We start from the raw sequence: 25442 nt of genomic DNA on the forward strand, positions 1-25442 counted from the left end.
CCATACTCCAACTAACACAATTTTGGTGCACCCCGGGTGACTTTGAGCTGAAAACCCAAAGTTTGACATTCCTGTCAGTCCACTGACATATACCAAAAAATGTAGTCAGGCTTGCTGCATTATGTTAAAAGCAGGTATTCTGTTACCAATTCAGTTTTACCTAGAAAACATCCCTGCTACTCAATGGTCAAACACTAAGAATAAGCTATCTTGTTTACTGAACCACCTACTTTTGTATATCTTCGTATGTTTACCACAACTGTAGAGTTTTCTAAAATCATTTAGAGTCACAGATTATTTAAATAAATTATGAGTGAATTCATTATTCTGCACCTATTAAAAAGAAAGTGATAGGTGTATATGGGTTGCCATGGAAAGATGCCCACGATAGACATTGAGTGGAAAAGCTAGTTGCAGACAGTATATATAGCATGATCTACTTTATCCCAAACACGTGTGCACACGCACACAACACGCATGTGCACACACACACACATGCGCGCGTACACACCTGTTCAAATGGTTGCCTCAGAGAAGTTGGAAGGAAGAGTTGGAAGAATAGAGGAGGGAATTTAAAATTGTAATTAAATACTTACTATACTGTAAAAAATTAACTATAACCATTAAAAATAGTTTAACTATACATATTAAAAATTGAACTGCATATTTAACTATTAACTTTAGGAATAAAATCTATCCAATATAGTGTATAAAATAATTAAAATATTGACTGTTTATTATGTACGCACATGTGTGTTAATGACTAACCCAGCCAAGGAGAGCAAACTAGCACAGAAGAAATCAGATTGCAGTACATTAATAGTCCATGCTTGTAGTTAGAATGTTAGTAGATTAGCAAGTCAGAACAATGCAGAGAACAGAGAAGTCTGGGGTACTTCAAAAGTTGTGACCATCATATTTGTGGATGGCTATGAGGCAGGTTCAGACAGCAGAGTTAGGGTGAGCAGTGTGGTCAGCTTGAAGGTGGTTCTTGGTTCTCTAGTTCTCTTAGTGTTTCACAGGCAAGTGGGATGCAGTGTCTGTGAAATCAGGACAGAAGCAGCAGAAGGGACATTCCAAATATTACTGCCATCCTTCCTTCCTTCCTTCCTTCCTTCCTTCCTTCCTTCCTTCCTTTCTCTCTCTCTCTCTCTCTCTCTCTTTCTCTTTCTTTCTTTCTTTCTTTCTTTCTTTCTTTCTTTCTTTCTTTCTTTCTTTCTTTCTTTCTTCTTTTTTTTTTTTTGTTATTACCGCCATTCTTGAGATATACATAATGAAAAGAAACAGGGGTGGAGAGGATTCTGGCCAAACAGTTAAGAAAGAAAACAGAGTGTGGATACCAGAAAGAAAATGGAAAATGAAAACCTCGACAGAGCATAAGTGCACAGGTTCATGGTGATGTTATACAAAAGGTATAGCCAATCACTCAAAGACAGGTGTTAGATGACATGTTTTGTTATTCAGCTATTTGTAAAGGAACATGGTTATGTGGATGGTGAGGGACAGACACAGCTTTCCTAACACAGACAGACCAGTCCACAAAGGACCATGAAAGACAGAGGCAAAATTTACATAGCACAGGAGAAGACAAGGAGACCAGAGCCACTACATTATATGGCTGCAGCTGACACCATTCACATCCTTACACAAAGCAACCCTGGAGCTGTTCCATGCACAGTTGCCCAGCAGTCCACTGTCCTAACAGAGATGATGATTTTGTCAGAGAATTGCTTTAAGGAAAAGTATCAGTGTTTTTAGAGACACTTGCTTTTAGAGACACTGTGGCTCATATAAGAAACTATGATGGAGGTAGCTCTAATAATAAGCACAGGTCTAGCCTATTCCTTGGCTATGGTAAATTAATAGATAAATGGTTTTGCTTCACTAAAAGGAGCTGAGGTGAGCCATCGAAGTGGAGACTGTAGAAATGTCTGTTTTGAAGGTAGTAACAGAGAAACTAGATGAGCGATGAGGTGTAAGTGAAGTACTTCATTTTTTAAAAGATTTTATTATTTGAGAGAGAGAGAGAGAGAGAGCATGAGCAGGAGGAAATGGCAGAAGGAGAAGTAGACTCCCCACTGAGCAGAGAGCCCTACATGAGGCTTGATTCCAGGACCCTGGGATCATCACCTGAGCGGAAAGCAGACGCTTAACCAACTGAGACACCCAGGTACCCTGAAGTACTTCATTTTTTATTTTTTAAATTAAAGATTTTTATTTCTCTATTTGAGAGAGGGAAAACACAGAGGGAGAGTGAAAGGGAGAAGCAGATGTTCTGCTGAGCAAGGAGTCTGATATGGGACCCTGAGATCATGACCTGAGTGAAGGCTGTTGCTTAACCAACTGAGCCACCCAGGTGCCCCTGAAGTACTCCATTTTTTAGGTGAGGAAAATCATGAGCACAAATGAAAGCTCCAAAGAAAAGTTCACAATCAAAGAATAATTAAACGTGCTGGAGGTGATGACTGCAGAAATGAAAGTCTGGCAAGTATGGCCAGTGTAGGTGGAGGAATTCTCTGTGGAAGAAATCACTTCACTCTCTGAGATGGCTCACTTAGGAGCTTCTTAACTATATTGTGGGTATCATGATAGCACAGTGCAACATACGCAGGAGACATTGAATAAAACGTTTTTATCCTGAATAAAAATAAATGTTTCTCATTGGGTTTTTGGCAGCCATCTCAGTCTTCTCATAAATTTTGGGGACTGTCTACCTTCTACTTTGATTGAACTAGTTTTTGCTATTGTCCCCATGGGCTCAAAATCACTAGCAGGTGAGATGACGATATTGCCTAAAATAGAAGACATGTAATGGAGATACATAACACACCGGAAAGACTTTGGAAAATGACATTTCATGGGCATTTTTGAGAAACGAAGAAAATAAATCCATACGGAACCTTCTACAGGATACAAATATTCCTTTTAAAATAAAGTACTTGAGATTTCAAGTATTTGTAAAACTCATGTGCAGTTATTAATGTTCTGGTATAAATTGCAGAAAAAATTAGTGAAACATTAAAATGGAACTGGTGAAAGAATAAAATGTAGGCTTTATGATTAATACTGAATCTCTCCAGAAGCTACAAATCAAATTAATAACTGCACTGAAAGACTAATTTTTGAGACAGGCATTACACAAATATATTCTCTACATATTCCATACCCTTTATAGAGAAAATATTTGTACCAATTAAAAAAATTATTTTGATACTGACTTCTGCAACTGTTTCAAGTCAGCATTAGGATGGATCTTAACCCGTGCCTCACACTACTTTTATAAGATGATTACAGCTGTGAAATTTCTAGTCAAGGGAGGAAAAAAAAATCACACGAAGGCAAGCACATCTGGACCCCCGCTGAAGAAATACTCAGAATTCCTATTTCTTTTTCATCTTCATATCTTCCTTATCTGCTTTGGGCCAAGCAATACCAAAGAATTACTGAGACATTCCTTGAAAGGATCAGCAAAGATCATCACAAGAAGAAGAGTTTGGTCTTGTTGATTTTTTAAAATGTAGAATTTATTTGATTAATGATTGCTTCACAAAGTTGTAAGTCATAGTGGCCCACAACTTGATGATTTATAATCATGGTTTCATTCTTTACTACAAGTATGACAGGCTTTTGTTAAAATAATGATAATTGTGATTTATGGGATAGGATAGAGGCTGACATATTTTAGCAGGGAAGAATCTGACCATTCTATTTCTGTATTTGGCTCACTACAGCACGCAAATACTAAGTCTTACAAGAATAAGAGTATACTATATTACTTATGACTTGATTTAACAGGCTTGTTTTGAGATTGGCAAGTCTAAAATTTGTCCTGTCATAATAACTATCTTTTATAGTTCATGCTGTTGGATTCATTTTACTTCATGAGCTTGCACTTGACTTTTTCTTCTGATTCCCTGTGATTCAGTAGAATTTCTAAAATATTTTATGAGGCGTGTGTGTGTGTGCATGTGGACATGTGCACCTGTGAGCAGGGATGATTGGATCCTAGTCAACATACCTGGATTCTAGTTCTAGTTTAGGTTCTATCGTTTCTTGGAGGCACAGAAATATTGCAGTCTAATAGTATGAGTATAAGTATATTACATAACCTTTGCCTCTTTCCTTATCTATGAATGTATATATAATAGTTTACCTGAGAATGTGGTTTTGATTGAGGTAACACATAAAAAATTGCTTTGTAAATAGATATAACATGGAATTCAGCTATTATTTATACTTATTTTTAAAATTAACATATAATATACTATTTGCTTCAGGGGCACAGGTCTGTGATTCATCAGTCTTAAACAATTCACAGTGCTCACCATAGCACTACCCTCCCCAATGTCTATCACCCAGCTACCACCCCATCTCTCCCACTCTGTTCCCCTCCAGCAACCCTCAGTTTGTTTCCTGAAATTAAGTGTTTTATAGTTTGTCTCCCTCTCTGTTTTCATCTTGTTTCGTTTTTTCCTCCCTTCCCCTATGATCCTCTGTCTTGTTTCTCAAATCTTCATATCAGTGAGATCATATGATAATTGTCTTTCTCTGATTGATTTATTTTGCTTAGCATAATACCCTCTAATTCCATCCACGTCATTGCAAATGGCGAGATTTTGGGGGGTTTTTTGATGGCTACTTTATATATCTATAGATATATGCCTATATCTATAGATATATATGTCTTCTTTATTGTTGATGGACATCTAGGCTCTTTCCATAGTTTGGCTATTGGCTGTTGTGGACATTGCTGCTATAAATATTCGAGAGCACATGACCCTTCAGATCACTACATTTGTATCTTTAGGGTAAATACCCAGTATTGCAAATTGGTGGGTTGTAGGGTAGCTCTATTTTCAACTTTTTGAGGAACCTCCACGTTGTTTTCCAGAGTCGCTGCAACAGCTTGCATTCCCACCAACAGTGTAAGAGGGTTCCCCTTTCTCCACATCCTCGCCAACACCTGTTGTTCCAGACTTACTAATTTTAGCCATTCTGACTGGTGTGAGGTGCTATCTCACTGTAGTTTTGATTTGTATTTCTCTGATGCTGAGTGATGTTGAGCACTTTTTCATGTGTCTGTTGGCCATTTGGATGTCTTCTTTGCAGAAATGTCTGTTCATGTCTTCTGCCCATTTCTTGATTAGATTCTTTGTTCTTTGCGTGTTGAGTTTGAAGAGTTCTTTATAGATTTTTGGATACTAGCCCTTTATCTGATATGTCATTTGCAATTATCTTCTCCCATTCTGTTGGTTGTCTTTTGTTTTTGTTTACTGTTTCTTTTGCTGTGCAAAAGCTTTTGATCTTGATGAAGTCCCAATAGTTCATTTTTGCCCTTGCTTCCCTTGCCTTTGGCGATGTTTCTAGGAAGAAGTTACTGCAGCTGAGGTCGAAGAGATTGCTGCCTGTGTTTACACTTATTCTTAATTAACAAATATTAAGAATGGACAACAGAAAACAATAATTATAGTCATAAAACTTAAACAATTCCATATAAATTTATATTGGGAGAATGGAGGATCCATCCAAAAGATAGAAAAAAGATTTTCTGTTATAGAAAAAAAATATCAATTTAAGAGTTAGAATTATTGGGACAGCCTTAATGATAGCATACATTTTTGTAGGGATATATAGGGAATGGGGATCTCAAAGAAACAGTATCTTCAAAGAGTATTATACTTGCATTAAATGGTTTTCCATATATATATATGTATATATATATATATACATATATATATATATGGAAATTGTTTATATATATTTTAAAATATATTTTTTAAAAGATTTTGTTTTTTATTTATTTGACAGACAGAGATCACAAGTAGGCAGAGAGGCAGGCAGAGAGAGAGGGGGAAGCAGGCTCCCCGCTGAGCAGAGAGTCCAATGTGAGGCTCGATCCCAGGGCTCTGGGATCGTGACCTGAGCCAAAGACAGAGGCTTTAACCCACTGAGCCACCCAGGCACCCCAACAATGCATTTTTTGCTTTTAAGATGTATCAAATACTGCCCAAAGTCCTACTAGAGGAAATGGTGGTTCCCTGGCACCCAGACTTACCCTGTTGCTCCAGGCATGTGTTCCACATGCTTTTGCTCCTTCTGGTATTAGCCTATATGCTATTATAAAAGGTGTGTCTACCACCATGTCTTCGTGCAGCAATGGTGGACATTGGAGTTCTACCACATGTGACAAGGATTGTACCTGCCTTTCTACCTACCAGCTGTTAGTGGACTCCAGAGGCAGAGCCGCTTGACCTCCACTGCAGCTTGTTAACGGAATGTTCTAAACTAAGTTGTCCTTCTCAGTATTCAGTTCCTCAGTACAAGTTCATTAGGTTTTCCAGACATTCGTTAAATATTTCATCTGCTGATAGTGATTCTCCTGTTTGCTGCAGATTTAGATGTTATGGTGACTAGTTGACAGCTTGCGGGTGAGGTTATCGGAGGTGGCCTAGCGAGAATGTACTGTGTGGTTGAAGCAGCCACAGGGTGGAAACTGTGATGGCCCAACCATAAAGCCTGAGAACCAAGTCAGTGAGATAAGAGAGGAACCAGTGGATGGTAGCAACCCTGAGAGGAGAGTGGTTTTAAGAAGGATGGACAGGTCAGTTATGTTCAAGAAGACAATCGTGTGACCATTGCTTTCACGATGCAGAGACTGCATATGAACTTGGCCCGTGAAGTTTCTTCAGTCACGTAGCCACTTACCCTAGTTGAGTGAATCTGGGCAGGCATCACGTGGTAGTGACAAGTTTCCTTTAGGTGCCTTGATAGAAAACATCAACCTAAACTTCACTTTTGTTTTGAATTTAGATGATATAAAAAAAGTAACTTGTATTATTAGCTTTATCAGTTTAAAATCACATTAAGTTTCTCAAAATGAGAAATAAATACCTTGTAGTCTTCAGATATAGGTGGAGTTTCATTTTAATTTCAAAATACGTATTTAATGTTCATTGAGTATGTGTCACTCTCCTAGATCCTGTGGGAAATTCAGAGTAGAACAAACTAATTCTGGAATATAAATTTTATCCATAAAAATCACTAAAATACCTAACTAAAAGGAAATACTGATACAGCAGTAATAAGATGCTTGCTTAGCTAGTCTGAACTTCACTGCCTAAAGCTCCAAGTATGTAGAGAGCGGGAAAGGAGGAGAATGCCCAGGGGTAAGGAAAGAGGGAAGGAGTTTACTATCTTTTCTATAAATACCTAATCCTAGTTAGAGTTGGAAAAAAAGAAAGTAACTGCTGGGTATAAATTGCCTACTATGTGTCAGATACAAGTTTGTTATTTTTGTGTAGTCTAAATTTATCCTTATAATAAACTGAGGTAATAACTCCTATTATCCTCACTTTACAAATGAGGAAACCAAGATTAGAAAAGACAAAGTAGCTGTAAATGTAGCCCAGGTAGAAAGTGGTGGAAAATCTCACAAAGATCACTAATTTCTGCCACATGGCTGAAACAATTGTGCCCTCTCCATCCGATTTCTGACAGTTTGAGTCAGTGTTCATATGGAGATGGGCTTTGAAAATATTTCTTTTACAATGTGGTAAATGGTGTTGTATAACAGTTAAGAAACATAGAGGAATAATTCAAATCCAATTTTCATGTAACAATCAGTGGCAGTTAATATGGTCTGCCTTTGTTTTCAGTAAGTAGGAAAATTTTGTAGTTGCATCTTTTAAGAGTAATATATTTAAATTAAAGTGCCATATTGTTAATTGTCACTCTTATTGATACTTTTAAAATGAAAGTATGGACTCTGAATTTAGCTTTCAGACATTAGTGATTAAATTTAGGAAAAGTTAGTAAGTCTGCATTTTTTCTACTTCACCCGTGAAATCTTTGTTGAATATCCAAAAGAATATTTATAGCCTTAACAGTCTGATTTAGTTCATCTTTATGATAGGTATGCTTTAATACCCTACTGTTAAAATTACAGACTTTCCTGTTGCTTTAGTAATAATTGCAAAATTTGTTATGGATAAATGCCCTTGTCTGGATTAAGTTAGATAATTTCCTTTGGATTCATATTCTTAAAGCAGGAATGAGATCTCACATTATTTTAGGGTAGGATAACATTCTTCCTGCAAATGACATACTAATCTATGAGTTAAAGCAGACACACCTACATATTCACACTTACATAGCTGTTATTTTTGGAAGTTATATATGTAACAATATTTTCCTTTAATTTCCTTTATGTTATTATGTGTGGCAAAGGAAGAAAAAGTACTAAAAACTTCCATTTTCTCATGACTTTGAGTCTTCTGCCTTTTCCTTTTCTGGCCACTATTCTTGTACTAAATTCCTTGTACAAAATCTGTGGACACTGGATAAATGCTCCAGATAAACGCATACTTTTTGAAATGTATAAATATTAAAATAGGCCATAATGTGCATTGTAATCAATTTACTGACACACTTCAATTTTGTTTTTCCTTCTGGGTAGTGACATGATGCCTTGAAAGTAGGACTTTTTCCATATAGATCCTAGAGTCAGCATGTACCTGCGTATAACTTAGGCATGTTAACAACCTCTGGAATCTGTTAAGATGAGGATAATGGTATTTAATTCCTTGCTGGGATTTAGGGAGGTAAGGCACAACTGTATTACCACAGCATCTAATATGTAGTAATCACTCAGTAAAGATTAGCCACTAAATGTTGGCTAATATATTTCCTAATTGGAAAATTCCTGTGGCTGTTTAAAACGCTTTCAGTTTGGGGCACATGGGTGGCTCAGTCAGTTAAGCATCTGCCTTAAGCTCAGGGTCCTGAGATCAAGCCCCCAGGTCAGGCTCCTTGATCAGTAGGGAGCCTGCTCCCCCCCACCCCCAAAAGAGACTTCTGCCTCCTCCTGCTTATGCTCCCTCTCTCTCTCTCTCTATCAGTCAAATAAATAAATAAATAAATAAATCTTTAAAAAAAAAAAAACCTTAAAAATAAAATGCTGGCTTGCAGGTTTTTTTAAATATAGAAATCCCTTTAATAGGTATAGTACTTGAGTGAGATATGCATATATGTATGTATGTAAGTGTACATCTGCCAAAAGACAAAACTCTGATGATAAATTAGTTTCAAAATATTTTATTTTTTAATAATAATTATGGGGAATACATGACAGTTAAAAATCTCAAAGCTTTGTCATCTGGGTGATGACTTACCTTATGGTCAGTATGGCACATGCAGTTTTCAAAAGGAATCTGTGATTTCGCAGTATGCAATTTTGACTTACATTTTGGATGCTGCTATACTTCATGTATTTCATATAAACACTTGCAGATGGGATATACAACATTCTTCTGTTTCCAGAAAAATCCAAAAGAAGATGTATTTGTATGTGTATATGAATATATTAGGATTCTGTTGTGAAAAATTACATGCAAACAGAAGAGTGAATAAAAACAAATATACATTGGAAAGAGTGAATTATTTCAAAGAGAAAACTCTTATAATCATCACCTGGTCTAAAAAGCTCCAGCCCAGATGTGTGATCTCCAGTTGCCCCTTTCTAACCAAAGCCCTCCTATCCCTCTTCCTCCTCACAGTTGGTGAAGGAAACATTATATTTATTTGTATGGCAATCACTTACTTGAATATTTTACCACATTACAAACTGAAAATGTATCCCTAAAGACCACCGATCTGCCAGATTTAAAATTTTGCCTTTCTATGAAGATTTCACTGGGATGCCTGTGGTTTGAACTTGATATGATTTGTTTCCCCTATACAGGGGTAAGCTTAGAGTGTGTAAAGAAGTATTAGCAGAACCACTTGCAAATGAAACTATGGCACAGGGGTCAGGAGTGTACACTCTACAGCTAGAGAACCTGGGTTCAAATGCTGACTCTGCTTCAGAAACCTTGAGAAAATTATTCAACTTCTCTGTACCTCAGGTTCCTCAACTGTAAAATTGGGTAATAACAGTGTTAGCTCCTAGAGTTGTTAGGAAAATTAAAAATTAATTTATTGACTTTTTAAGTGCTATGTTTGTTAAGTAAATATAGCAACAGTTGTCACTGTATCGTTAGCAATAACCTTTGGTTTACTCAGTGTATCTACGAGTTTCTGGTATCTGATTTATTCATCAGTCTGTGAAATCACTGAGTATATAGTCTAAGAGCCAAAGATTTTAATGGTAGGATATTTTAAAAAATATTTTAAAGGAGCGAGGATGTAATTGTAGCATCATTTTTTATCTTCAACCATTAATGATAAACACAGATTGCTGTCTTTTGCCTTGGAGAGTTTGTGTCATTCCTATTGGCTTGACAATATGCTGTGAAAACCTGCACCGTGCTTTCATCCTGTTTTCTTCTGTACACAGCAGAGAGAGCTAACAAAAAAGCATTAATAAAGACTGAATGCTTTCCTGGCCCCAGAACACTGTATCCTATTCAGCATGAGATGGATTCTGAAATTCTGAGAGACTTTTCATATTTTATTCAGAAAATAAACTCTGAATTTCAAATGTTATAATTTTGAGAGCTTTTTTTTTTCTAAGTAATATGATCAGCACATTGATATGCACAACCGTTGTTGATTAGGTAGGTATAAGAAGGAGCACGTTCTGACAGAAAATGTCAAGCCTGATGTATGAGTTTGTTAGGGCTGCCATAACAAAGTACCACAGATTAGGTGGCTTAAACAACAGGAGTTTATTTTCTCACAGTCCTGGAGGGTAGAAATCTGAGGTCAGTTTATGAGGTCTCATTCCTTGGCTGGTAGATAGCCATCTTTCTCTTCTTATGAGAGGGTCATTTTGGATTAGGGCTCACCCTAATACCCTCATTTTGAGTTATTTTCTTCTTTAGAGACCATAGCTCCAAATACAATCACTTTCTGAGGTACTAGGGATTAGGACTTCAACATATGAATTTGGGGGGAATACAATTTGGCCCTAAACACCTGGGTATCAGCATACAGTGTTTCCAATTCAGTTGTCCTATGACTGCAACAGTTTAGAAAAACACTCACTGGTCTGGCGTGCGTAAGTTTTCTTTCAGCTATGACCTAACATGATACAGGCCAAAATTTATATAAATATATATACCCAAGAAGTTAGCATGCATAGAATCATTTATTAAAGTGATCAGTTCTGTGATAAGTGCTAATTCCTTTATAAAAGTAATTTTAACTACATGTTTAATCCATGATTTCCATTTTTTTATTTTTAAAAATCGAGTAATAATGAGTGGAACTTTGTCTTCAATGACTACCCCAAATCCTTGTTTCTGCTCTGTTAAAAGCTTGTCTTAAACTCTGGAAGAACACTGTCAAATACAATTTTGTGTGATGATGGAAATGTTCTGTAGCCTATGCATATAAGGTAGCCATCAGTAGCCTCTCAATAGTCCTATGACTAATGGAGCATTTAAATGTAGTTAGGGTGACTGAAGAATTGAATTTGTACTTGTAATTTTATTTTATTTTATTTTTAAGATTTTATTTATTTATTTAACAGACAGAGATCACAAGTAGGCAGAGAGGCAGGTGGGAGAGTGGGGGAGCAGGCTCCCTGCTGAGCAGAGTGCCCCATGCGGGGCTCGATTCCAGGACTCTGGGATTGTGACCTGAGCTGAAGGCAGAGGCTTTAACCCACTGTGCCACCCAGATGCCCCTGCAATTTTATTTTTAACTTTAATTAAATTTATATAGTTGCTATGGCTAGTGCCACTATATTGGACAATAAAGTTCTAGTACATTTTCTGAGTTTTTTTGGTTAAACTCTATCTGTATAAACCAATGGGAGATAGATAGATATCTATATCTATATCTATATCTATATCTATATGTATTTTAATGTGCAGGAGGGGACCATAAAAATTTAACCAGGTTTCCTATGTATTTTAGGCTATACATTTTTTCAGTTATTGTTTTCTGTATACCTGGGCTTTGTGTTATGTGCATACATGATAATGAATGTGTGCCTCTTGGTTGATTGTCATTATAACCATTGTATAGATTTCTGCCTAAAATTCGTTTGTTTGATACTTATATTTATTTTGCTTTTCTGTAAGTAGAATATATTTGGTATATATATTCCATCACACCATTTTCTACCTTTCAGAGTTGTTTTGCTTTAAATAAACCTTTTGGAAAGGGTATATAGATGGATTTTCAAAAATTCAGCCTGCTAATCTATAGGAGTTAGATTATCCCTTTATTTAAGTATTTTTTAACTATATTTGAGCAAGCCAGTTGTGTGTGCTTGTATGTATGTGTGAATATAACTAAAATAATTAAATGTCTCAATATCATTTGGATAACATTTTGGTGCAGATAATGAAAATCAATTTAGTAAGTAAAAACAGTAGCTCTTAATTGATTTAGCTGAATATAAAGCTGTGAGCTCTTTTCTCTTTAGCTCTGTTCAATTCTTCAAGCAGCTACTGAGTAACCTGTATGGTTCTAAATGTCACATAGTCTCATTGTTGGACAGACAATACCTTGCAGGTTTTTTGTTTTGTTAGTTTTGTTTTTGTTTTTTTGGTTTCATATGTTGAAATTATAAACTGGGTTATCAGGCAGATTATAATACAAACAAGTTCTTCTGCTATAATGTTCCATTGTGGAGAATATTTTCGTTTAAATATTGCAGTCAGAGTAAAGCCAAAATAGCAAGTGTTCAGTGAGCAGTCTGTTCCAGGATTGAAAGTGAGACGCTTGAAATAGCATAGATATTCAAAATCTTAAGTATTATAGATGCTGTATGTCCAGATGAGACTGCCAGACTCTAGGCTCTAAAATGGAGATTTGCATGTAGGAAGAACCCTTGCAGGGAGTAAAGAAAGAAGATAGAGGCAGAAAGAGAGGTTGACCGTAGTTAGGTTGTAGAAGAGGTCTCAGACAGGAGTAGCTCTGAAGCTGGGATGGTCCTTCCAAGTTGTGTGGCATTGAAGCCAGCTTTATACTTTCATACTCCCACATCAACTGTGCAGGATTTCCCAAGGACAGTCTCCAGTGAGGCAGCTCGCTTGTCCAGGACAGTTACTGGGGAGGAATTAACTTTTGAGCTTTCTGGAACCAACATTCCCAGCTGGGGAAGAAGGAATGTTTTGTTCCTGAAGATAGATTTGAGTGTCCTACAATATACCTTCTGGAATATATTACTTAAAGGGCAGGAAGAATCTGTTTGTTTGTTTTGTTTTGTTTTTTAATTAATTTATTTTTTAAATTTCTTTTCAGTGTACCAGAATCCCTTGTTTATGTACCACACCCAGTGTTCCATGCAATACGTGCCCTCCATAATGCCCACTACCAGGAGGAAGAATCTTTTTTTAGTTCTTATAAGGCTCTGGGGTCTTAAAGTGACGTTACTTATGATGGACAGTTGGGATGTTTCTGTGGAAGAGTATACAATTCATGTATTAAGGTTTTTATTTCTTCAATATATTTCAGTGCTTACGCAGTTTCTTAACCTATAAGTTGAAGGTGTCTGAAATTATTAATACCCACTTCAGTACACTGTTTATTTCGGGTAAAGATTTTGGGGTAGGAAATTGCTGGATTCTTCCCTGTCTACCACACCTAGTTCCCATTATAGTTATCTATGGTGATGGTATCTTTCCTGGCACATGGCATCTATTTTTTTTTTTTTTTTTTAGGCAGTTGAGGGGAGGCCAAAATACAAAACAAAAACAAAACACAAAAACCTTTTGGAGGCTTGCGTTTCTTAGAAATAATACAGCCTAAAATAATCCTGAAAGAGAAGCTTTTTGAACTGGCAAATTTTGCCCTCCTATGCTAAGAGGAAAGTGTTCTAAGAATCGGAAAGCTACCCTGTCAATTGCTGACAGAATCAGGTGCACTAAGGAATGTGGAATACTCACTAGATTTACAACCAAGTGACCCTTCGTTCCTTTTTAGATGAGGAACTGGGGACAGACAACAGCTTGCAGGAAAAGGAGTGACTGAATGAATCATAGGGAGGAAACGTGTCTGACATGAGCATGTGTCAGCATGCACTGGCCAGAAAGAGCTTATGAAGAGAAAATTGAAAAATAGGGAATTAGGGGATGTCGTCTCTCACTATTGAGGAGGTAGGAAAGGATATGTTCTGGAAAGAAGACAGTGTAGAAAACTCAAGCAGCAATTTGTTTACTTAATTAAGCTCTTTTGTTAATTTAAAGGAAGGAAAATTTAATTAGACACTCTATTATTGTTAATGGCTAAGTTTAAGTAAATTTATTTAGATAGAGTAATGTTAAGTGTATATAAAACCAAAAGCCAAACTTACATTGTGGAACTTATTCTATTTTTTGTTTGTTTGTTTGTTTACTTATTTTTATATGCCAGCTCCATCTAAAAAATCTAGAGAGTATAAAGTGTTAACTCTTTCAGTTTTCCTGGAAAAAACAAAAACAGAAACATTGAAAAATGTGGCATTTTGAGATAGGGCAGGGATGTTTTAGTCACAGTCCCTAAGCCTTGATCTGCATTTTTCAGCTCTATAATATATATTTCACTCATCCAGTCAACTTTAATTTAAAAATTAAATAATATTGTAGAGCACCTATTATATGTTAGACTCTGTTCTAACTAGTGGGTGCAGCAGAAAACAAAAACAAAAACAAAAACAAACCAAAACAAAAGACCTGCTTTTGTGAGGGTTTGTTCTTGTGGAAAAGAAAGACAATAAACAAGATATTTAAGTAAAATTTGTACCATTGATGAAGTTCTAGAACATAGGTGAGGTTTGGTGGGGTGAGATCCAGAGCCAATGACCAAGAAAGAATTCTTGAGACATCTTTGGTGCAAAATGGTGGTTTATTAAAGCACGGGGACAGGACCTGTGGGCAGGAAGAGCTGTTGCCCCCAGGATGTGAGGAGTGGCCCATTATATACTTGTAAGTTGAGAGGGGGTTAGGGATGGCGTAAGTCTCTAAGGAATTTTGGAAGCAAGGTTTCTAGGACCTTGAGGGGCTAGCTATTGTCTGGGGAAAAGGTTATTCATTACCAGTAATAAAACCTTCTCTGTGAGATTCTTTAGATGTCTATCAATGGGCCATACGCTTGGGAATGATTGTAGACACTAACTTGGAGGTTTAGAGATAAAGTTTCCTAAAGGAATTGTTAAAGAAGACTTACAGGATCCTGGTTGGGGGTAGGGGGTTGGTCAGGCTAGGATTGTCCTTTGCCCTTAGCAAAGCCTTAAGGTGGAGGTCACGCTGGCTGTTTCAAGGGCTTGTCAGTAGGTAAGGAATTTTAATGATTTTCTTCTGCTTCTGTTTCCCACATCACCATGATAGTTGGTAATGATAAGCACGATGAAGGAAGTGCCTTGCGAACAAGGAGATGTACAATTCAAGTTGAATTTACAGGAGGCTTTTCTGAGAAGGTAACATGTAAGTAAAGACCTATTAAATACAGTAAGGATATAGGCCTTGTCATGCTTGGAGCAGGAGCATTCCAAACAGAGCAAGGTGTTTTAGACGCAAAGATGGTAAATGCGTGACTGGAATACTGAAGAAAAAGTAAGGGGGCCTGTGGGTGAAGCAGGCTGAGCAATGGAGGTGAGATAAGAAATAAAAGGAAGCTGGGAAACCCTTGGAGTATGGCTGATATTTAGTTGGTAGGTGTGTTACTGTGATTTACAACGAATACACATTTGGTTTTTGTTTTGTTTCTGGTACAGAGCTCTTACAACTCTTGAAATTTCCTGTGATTAAGAGCAGTGTCGGTGACATTTGTTATGTTAATGAGGTGACTTTTGGAAAGCCCTTAAGTAACCTAAAAATGTACTGGTTGTCAGGGTAACCAACCAGGTGATTGGAGGGTTGGGACTTTCAGTCCCACCTCCCTCTTCCCAAACCTTCCAGAGATGGACTCTGGGGAGACGCTAGGGGCTGGAGGTTGAATCAGTGGCTCATTCCAGTGATTCTGTCAATCATTCTCGTCATGTGTAATGAAGCCTTCATAAAAACCGAAAAGTTAGAGAGCTTCTAGCTTGGTGAACATGATGAAGTTTTAGAATATAAATGAGGTTCAGTGGGGTGGATTCTGGAGCTGACGACCAAGAAAGAATTCTTGAGACGTCTTTGGGGCAAGATGGTGGTTTATTAAAGCAAGAGGACAGGACCTGTAGTCAGAAAGAGCTGGTGTGGTAGAGGTGGGGAGGGGGTAGGGGGCAGTTGTGAGGGGTGGCTGTTTATATACTATGGGGTAGGGGGAGGTAAGGAAAAAGGGGGAGTTTGAAATAATTTTCATGTGCTAAAGAGGACCTACAAGATACTGAGGCCTTGCCATTGTCAGGTTAAGGTTGTTTTTCTCCTCTAGCAAGGCATCAACAGTAAGATGGGGGATTCCTAGAAGAATGTCACACATGTCCCACCCAGGAGTGGGGGATGGGGGTGGGTTGCAGGGTGTCAGCTTCTGCTTTGTCCCCAACTAGCCTTCATTTCCTCATCAAACACATGGAGATTTGGGGACAGTGTCCCCCTTGGAGAGGGCATGGAAGACGCATGCCCTTTTCCCAAACATTGCCCTATGTGTTTCTTCTGTCCCGTTGTTCCTGAATTATCTCTTTAGCAAGTTAAATGTTTCTGAGTTCCATGAGCTGCTCTAGCAAATTAATGGAACCTAAGGAGAGGGTTGTTGGAACCTCTGATCTATAACCAGTCAGTCAGAAGCCTAGGTGACAAGAAGTCTGAAGTGTGTGTGGAGAAGTCTGACAGGCCTGAACCCTTCTTGATCTGTTGGTTCTGATCCTGTGTCTGGGTACGTAGTATTAGAACTACAGTGACTTGAATTATAGGACACCTAGCTGGTGTGGGGAATTGCTGGTATTGGGAAAACTCCCTTTTCCCCAATTCTCCCGTGTCAGAATTGGGTATTAGAATCATTTCAGTAGGAATCGGTCCGGTCTTATACTGTTGATGCTGGCATCCATTTCAACCCAGTAAGACCATGTTATATACTCCCTGCTAAAGTTTTGAAATATTATCCTGACACTGAGAATTTTGAACAGAGGGCTAACATGATCGGACACGTTTTAACAAAATCACTCTTGCTGACATGTGAAAAAGTACTGAAAGGGGCAAGGGTGAAGGGAAAGGAACCAGTTAGGACATTATTGCAATAATCCAGGCAAAAGATGATTATGGATTGAATTTGAGTGTTAGCAGTGCATAGGTGAGACACAGTCAGATTCTGGATGTAATTTGAAGAGAGAGCCAACAGGAACTGCTGACAGAGAGGATGTATGTATGAAAGAAAGTAATGAGTCATGAATGCCTCTAAGGCTTTTGGCCAGAGCAACTGGAAGAATGAAGTTGACATTAAATGAGATCAGAAAGACAGCAGGAAAAGTAGGTTTGAGGGAGATGATCAGGAGCTTGGACATGTTAAATTTAAGATGCCCATTAGTCATCCAAGTGAGTTTGTAATTAAAAGTCTGCAGTTTAAGGGGGTATATCAGGCTGGAGGCAAAAATGTTAGGCATCATCAGTTGTATTTATTTATTTATTTATTTATTTTTATAATTTTATTTTTTATAAACATATATATTTTTTCCCCCAGGGGTACAGGTCTGTGAATCTCCACGTTTACACACTTCACAGCACTCACCATAGCACATACCCTACCCAATGTCCATCAGTTGTATTTAAAGCCACAAGACTGGATAAAATCACGGAAGGAGTGAGTATAGGTAGAAAAAACTAGTCCAAGGGCCAAGTCTGAGAGCATTCTAAAATTAAGAGTTGTAGAGGAAGAGGAAGAAGTGCCTGCAATGAAGGAATGGCCAGAGAAGTAGGAGGGAAACCAGTAGTAGGAGGGAAACCAGAGGAAAGAAGGGTATTGGAAGCTAAGTGAAGAAAATGGTTTAGAGGGGAGACAGTGCTGAGCTGTGCCAAATGCTTTTCCTCAAGTAGGGTGAGAACTAAGAAATAACAAATTGCATTAAACAGTGTTTTCAGTTTCAAAGGTTTTACTTCACTTTCCCACGTGACTATGTAAAAACCAAACCTCTGTGTGGGTCCTGCGAGACAAAGAAATTCTTAAATTTGAATCCCCATTTATTAAGCTTTCATAATCTCATTGATTACTTTCAAAACTTAGCTTAATTCCAAACAGCATTGGAAATCATTTGACCAATACTTACATGGCAGTCTGAACTCCAAACTTAATATCGCCATGATTCAGAATCTGAAGAGCATGATTGTTGTTTTTCTTCATTTTTGTTCAATTCAGTTTTGATAACGATGATCTAAAGGTACGTCCCAGAGAAGACCAACACCTTTGGAATCCAAACAACAACATCTTACATTCTTAATTATAAGTTTTCTTTTTTTAAAATAATCTCACATATCATATTACATAAAAAACTAAGCTCTCATTCTTCTATAAAGGATCAAAATAGCACATCTCTCTTTGGAAAGTAGATAACTTATATATACCTTAGAAATAGGGCAAGATGATAAACACAGGTTTAACTCAATGAAACTCTACAATTTTTAAAGCATAAGCATATGTTATATCATTTAACAGCATCACGTAAATCATCAGTCAAAAGTCTGCATCTCCTATGGTATGGCTGTCTTCCTTTCTCATTACCAGGAATAATCTTTAGTCACAGACATCTTAGGTAGGGGGTTCTTTTCAGAACAGCACTAATAAAATGTTATCCATCATCTTCTCTTGCTCTCTGCACAAGTGTGTCTGAAACACTGTGTGTGACCGAAACACTGTGTAGGACCTAAAGGGTGGGTAGAGTCCCCAAAGTTCATCCTAAAACCCCAGTGGGGAGGGCACAGATATATAGGCTGCCCCACTGGGAACACTGAATCCTGAACAGCTGAGGTTCAGCCTAACTGATTCTAACCTGAAGTGCAGGACCCTGTTTGATGAAGGCAAGAGAAAGAACCATGCATAGAGAAAGCATTGTATCTGAAGTCATCAGAAAGAACAAATAGGTTCTACATTATTCTGTGTATTCTTTTGCCTCATTTAACCTAATAAGTTATAAAATCTGTAAGAAGGGGGATCAAGAGCCCCTTATACAAAGAATCCAACTAAATGTGTAATGTTGTGGATCTCTGACTTAAGTTTATCAAAATAAAACAAGCACACCAAGAATAGAGGCTAAATATATTGTCTTGATTCATAGTGTGGGTATCTGATGAATTATTTCAGTATAGGCTTGATAAGACCTTAAGCACTTCATATCAGCTTGTGCTACAAGATTTATTGCTGAGTAGTCTTTTCCGTACTTTAAGGAATATTTTATTTGTCCTGTTTTCCATTAATAAATCTTCTGTTCTTTCATGTGGATATTTATGTCTTTTTTTTTTAAAATTAGGGGTAGACTATTACTCCTTTCTAGCCCCTCCTTTGAAAAATATAGCATGTAGGGAGTGCAGCAAGCTAAAACACACATCGGTTTTTGTGAAAATACATGATATCACAGAATTAAAAACATTTTTAATATCCTAAGCTGCAATCTACTGCCTGTGCTATTCTCAGGAGAGCTCGGCGCACAAAGCAAAGCTCAAGAATATTTATGGAGTCTGACTGTGGAGTTCACAGGAAGCCTAAAGCTAAAGCAAGAATTTAAAGACCCAGGACAAGAGTTTCATTTTAGGGAAATCCATGGGAAAAATTCCCACGGAATTGTATAGTGAGAGATACTGGCCGCCAGTAATTATGTTCAAACAGGTAAAAAACAAACAACAACAAAAAACAAACAAACAAAAAAAACCAAATAAACCAAATTTAACATATAATATATTTTCCATTTGTGCTCTCCCTGTTTCCATATAAAGTACTGGCACTGAAATTAATTAGCACCACTGGATCTCTCATGCCACTGACAGAACAGTCACCCTGATACTTTTCCTGTAAAGGCTTTCTATGTGAGTCCTTCTACAGTCCATCACTTCCGTTCATTAAATCCGTGGCAAAAGCAGTAGCTATCATTGAGAGTGTGGCAGTGCATACCAAGCATCTTTGAAGCCAATATGGAATTTATTTTTAGCAACCTAGAAGCCTCAGTCTAACCTAAGACTATCTTCCCACTATGGTTTCCTTCTATGAATGTATTTTGTCTCAGGTAATATGAACAACATTAATTTTTTAATGTTGTAAAGACAAAGTGTTTTTGTTCATTCAGCTGGCTAGTCATTGCATACTTCGTGTATGCCAGACACTGTGCGAGGAGGCACAAGGGTTGCAAAGCCGCCAAGACGTGGTCGCTGCTTTATAACGGGAAACGCTTCTTGCGTAAGAGCTATCATTGGCTCCCAGTTGGCTTCAAATTAGCAAGTCAACTATATGTAGGCAAAGTAGCATTTGAAGGCTAAATAAATGTAGTACACACACACACACACACACACACACACACACACGTTTTGAAAGATATGTGGGTGCTATTGGTTAGAAAATTTAAATTTAAGTTAATGGTATTATATTGTCCTTAAGCTTCTTCTTAATCAATGAACATTAAAGTGCAACTCAGTGGCACCTAGTGGCTCAGGTACCCGAGCCTCCTCTCCTGGCTCTTGGTTTTGGCTCAGGTCTATTTCATGGGTCACGGTATGGAGCCCATGTCTGGCTCTGCATTTAGTGGCTCAGTGGGGAGTCTGCTTGGGGATTCTCTTCCTCTGCCCTTCCCCTTATTCTTGTGCTCAAATGCATGTGCTCTCCCTCTCTCTCCAATATCTTTTAAAAGAAAGTGCAACTCATATTATGTGAATGTTTATTGTTTTTGACATTTAAGAGGGGTCCACTTACTCAGATATGTTCAAATTTATTGTTATACAGATTTATGTTTATAGTTTAACTATACTCTTATCATAGTGCTGTTTAACACAGATTCCCTTAAGTGTGCCTTTAGAAACATTCTTGTAGATATCGACTTCTTGTGACAGTTGTTTGGTTTGTTTGTTAAACTGAATTTCAACCCATCACAGAGCTTTCTCTCCTACACCAAATGTCACTGAAAATAATAGTTTTTATAGATTTTTTCCCATTGTCTTCTGGATGGTAACTGATACTTAGCTACAAATCAAAAAAATATATCTCTCAGGAAGGAATGGGACAGCGTTTTCTTTGTTGTACTGGTAATAAAGGTAGCATTACAGCAATAAGCTGTGGCATCTATCTCTGGTTATGCTCTTTGGTCTGAATTGTTCAAGACTTTTGCTTTTATTGCATTGCTCTTAATTGCGATGTTTGGACAAAGCTATTTAAAAACTTTTAGAAGTTAGAATTATTGTTCTGTCACACAGAAACATTTTTTAGTCAAAGCAACAATAGAGGAAAAGCAACTAAATAGCCTTAAGACTTTCCTTAATAATAATGTCCATCTCATTAGATTTATTATAATCAATTTGTATAACAAGTTGTTTTTGAACAGGATTATGGCACTGTACACTATTCTAGGTGCCTGTAATAAAGTGATGAAGGGTAGGCCTTTGTCCTCAAAAATTCTGTGACCGAGTGGGGAAGGACCAGTAAACGGAATGAGTGCATGGATAGGGTAGCGATGCCATAAGGGTTTCTGGGAGGAGTTACTTCACCAGAAATGGATGTAGAAGGAGGTGGGGAAGGCAACTGGGACTTGAAAGGTTTAGTTCCTAAGTGAGAGATAATGACTGAAAAGGAGGAGGGTGTTTTCTTGGCAAAGAGAGTGTCAACAGTACAGAAGTTTGATGATGTTTGATGAAGTTTGATGACGATGTTGGGCGTGGGGATGCAGGGAAGGGAAGAGGCTCTAGGGCAATTTAGGAGGTAGAATACGGAAAGTGTTTGGTGATCACAGACTGAATGCTGGGGACGAGGGATGAGCAGACTCCTCTCCCGTGTTTGTGCAACCGGGTGAGGGGTTGTGCTCTTCACTGAAGAGCCAGGTTTTAGGGGGTAGAGGGAGTGTATGTTCAACTTTTCTTTTTTTTTTTTTGAAGATTTTATTTATTTATTTGAAAGACAGAGGGAGAGACTGCTCATACAAGCAGGTTAAAGGGCAGAAGGAGAAGCAGACTCCCCGCTGAGCAGGGAGCCCCATGCAGGGCTCCATCCCAGCCTCCAGGATCATGACAAGTGAAAGTAGACACCCAACCACCTGAGCCACAGGTGCCCTGTATGTTCATTTTTTTTTTTTTTTAGATTTTATTTATTCATTTGACAGACAGAAATCACAAGTAGGCAGAGAGGCAGGCAGAGAGAGGGGAGGAAGCAGGCTCCCTGGTAAGCAGAGAGCCCGATGTGGGGCTTGGTCCCAGGACCCTGGGATCATGACCTGAGCCGAAGGCAGAGGCTTTAGCCCACTGAGCCACCCAGGTGCCAAAGAACCCACGTGTGCTGCGATAGCCATGTATGAACTGAGATAACCAGTTGGCAAAGAAGGCAAAGAAAAAGCAGCCAGAGAGAAGTAGGAAGAAAACTAGAAATATATGCTAGGAAACTAAGAACATATGGAAAAGGTGTTTTCTGAAGAGAGAATGCTCCAAGTAGCTGAATGATGAGGAGATGCTGAGAAAGACTTGTGAATTACAAGTAGTAGTTGAGTACGTGAACAAGAATTTGTGTGTAATTCTAAATAATTGATATTTTTCTTTTAAAGTGAATGGTGTACTTGAAGGCTTTTAAGCCATAACCTGATTTAGTTTAACATGGCCTTTGAAGGAAAACCTGGGGTCATACTTAGCTTTAAAATTAGGAGACCTTAAGGATGCCCCCTCAAAACCAGGATTATTTTAGTTTGTTCTTATGGAATGAAGTAGAGTTAGGATGAAGAAAATCTTTTATTTGCAAAGAGAGCAGGCAACCATACTCACAGCAGTTTCTAATTCTTACAATATAAATTTGAGTAGTTAACTGATCTTATAATTATTAGAATGATTATTGCCATGATGTTATAATTATTATATCATCAGCAGCCATTTATTAAGTACTCATGTGAGATGGCATAATTGGGAAGAAACTGTAGCCTTGCCTAAGGGCATTTATAGCCAGTTTTTTAAAAAAGATTTTATTTACTTATTTGAGAGAGAAAGAGAGAGAACAAATGAGGGCGTCCAGGGGCAAAGAGAGAGGGAGGAGCAGACTCCCCACTGAGCAGGGAGCAGAGCAAGTGTTTCCATCCCACGGTCCTGAGATCATGACCAGAGCTGAAGTCAGATGCTTAACTGACTGAGCCAGGTGCACTGAGTCAGTTTTAAATATGATTCTTATACTTTATATTTGCTCTTACAGATGAATATTGAACAAACCAGCCCAATGCAGATTTTTACCAGCTTCTCTTCTCTCACAGTGACATGTTGGTTTAAAAAAAGGAAAAAGAAATAGTTCATTTGTATCCATTTGTTTTTCTGGGATGGCATTTGATTAGGTCATCTCAAGAACAAATTCATTGATAAAATATAATCGCTATTTCCTAGTTTTTCAATGTGTATATGAAACAGACTGAAAAATCACATAATGGAGTTGGTCATGGACTGTCAATATTGAATACTTAATTACAGATGCCAGTTTCCTCAATTTAGATAGAAGAAAACTTAAGAGTAATCAGGGAAATGCAAAGTAAATTAAAGTGAGATGATACTTGATCTATCAATTTGCAGAGAATAAAAACCCCAACAGTGCTAAGTGTTGTGAGAATTTGGAGTAGTGGAGACCACACACTGTTCTGGGGATATAAGTAAGTGCCACTGCTTTGAAGAATGACTTGAAAATAGTTTAGTAAATTCATACCATTTGATCCAGCAACTCTACCTGTAGAGTTGTATCTTGAAGACATTTTTGCATACTTTATAAGGAGAGACATACTAAAATGTGATAGCAAAAAAAAAAAAAAAATGACAAAAAGCAAAACAGGACAGACGTAAGTCCCACATATCCATATACAGAAGTACATGTAAATAAATTATGCTGTATTTATACAATAGACTGTTATAAAGCAATTAAAATGTATGAATTGGAACTTTGTGGGTAGATAGTATAAACTTCGAAAATGGTTTCTAAGAAAAAAGAAAAAAATGGAAGGATGCATTCAGTATAATACTGAATATAAAGGTTAGAGAGTACAATAAAACTTGAGATTTCTGTGGATCAGTATTTATGTAGTGAAAGCTTAAATTGTGTATTAAAATGATAAATATTAAAATTATTTAGTAGTTTCCTCTGCAGAATGAGCAAGGGAAGGGAATGGAATCAGGAGGGGTAAAGACAGACTTACAACTATGATTTTAATGCTCTGCTTAAAAAGAAAAAAAAAAAGAAAATGCTAAAATTTGGCAGTTAGGTAGTAGATACATGGTTGGTTATTGTATTAATCTTCATACTTCGTTTTCTTAAAATATTTCATAATTTTAGAAAAGTGCTTGAATTGTCTGACACTATAGTTTATTAGCAGAGCCAGCATCAAGAGAGTCTGGTTTTGATAATCAGGAGAGGACATAACTGCAGTTAAGTGTATATATACAACTGCCCAGGCAGAAAAAGACCAAGTGTGCATTTGCCATTTCCACACTATAATCACAGATGTTATCCACAAATCATATTAACAGCTAACATTTTTTAAGCACTGAGTAGATATTTTGCTGAGTGTTTTATGTGGATTATGGCATTAGGATAAGATGAAAACGAGTCATATTGAAGTGAGATCTAAAATGCTCTACAGTGGGCTGCCCATTACTGAAAGGGAATATGGGTTGCAAAAGACATTCAGAAAATGAATGAATAATGCGTTGGGGGTTGAGATTATATCCGACAGGGTATACCATGCCCTCTTCTATTTGTAGTCAAATTCTTTTCTACTTTGAACAGATTAGGTGGCAACCTATGCATGAAGTATCTGAACTCTTGAAAGTCAGATCTGAATTCTGTTGATCACAGCAAAGGTAAGAGAGAGAACTGAGTGACGATAAACTGGTAAGGAAAAAGTAACATACGACACTTTGAAAAACAAAGCAAGTCCCTTCAATAGATCATGAAAAGTTAGTAGTTGGAGATGAAAGTGGTCATTTATTCAACACCAACTATGTGCCAGTCACTCTTAAGGGCTTTGCAAGCATTCACTCATTTGTCTCTCACAATGACCCTGAAAAAGAGCACCAAAGCTTAAATTTTAAGTGGTTTCTCCCAAGTTCACAAAACTAGTCAGTAATGAGGACAGAATTCCAGGGCTCACATTCTCAACCACAATGCAGTGCTGATAGTCACAGTGTGAAAAAGTGAGAGAAAGAATGTTTTTGCAGATAATAGCTCACAAGTGAATAAAATATATTATCATTTGGTAGCCATAAGAATACAGTCTAGTAAGAGAAACTTCTACAGATAAGTAGAAGGACAATAGAATACACTGGAGAGAAGCCTGGCCATTAGAACGTGCTGGTAAAAAAGCAGCCACCATTGAATGAATGCTTGCTGGATGATCACGGTCTTATTTAATGACATCAATTTCAAGGAGATGAACATGAACCCTAGAGAAATTAATG

The 25442-nt window shown here is 37.5% G+C and overlaps 1 protein-coding gene across 1 annotated transcript in view; it reads left to right on the plus strand.

The window, feature by feature from the left end:
• The first annotated feature begins 15275 nt into the window (after positions 1–15275).
• The window catches only part of EDIL3 (EGF like repeats and discoidin domains 3), a 296232-nt gene continuing 286065 nt past the window's right edge, over positions 15276–25442 (plus strand). Inside the window, exons 1-2 of the mRNA XM_032851188.1 lie at positions 15276–15346; positions 20117–20226. Coding sequence (XP_032707079.1) covers positions 15276–15346; positions 20117–20226 — 181 coding nt within the window. The remainder of the gene's footprint in view (positions 15347–20116; positions 20227–25442) is intronic.

This window comes from Lontra canadensis, unplaced genomic scaffold, assembly GCF_010015895.1.
Source record: "Lontra canadensis isolate GAN:19392208 unplaced genomic scaffold, GSC_riverotter_1.0 scaffold4, whole genome shotgun sequence".
In the NCBI taxonomy this organism is placed as follows: Eukaryota; Metazoa; Chordata; class Mammalia; order Carnivora; family Mustelidae; genus Lontra; species Lontra canadensis.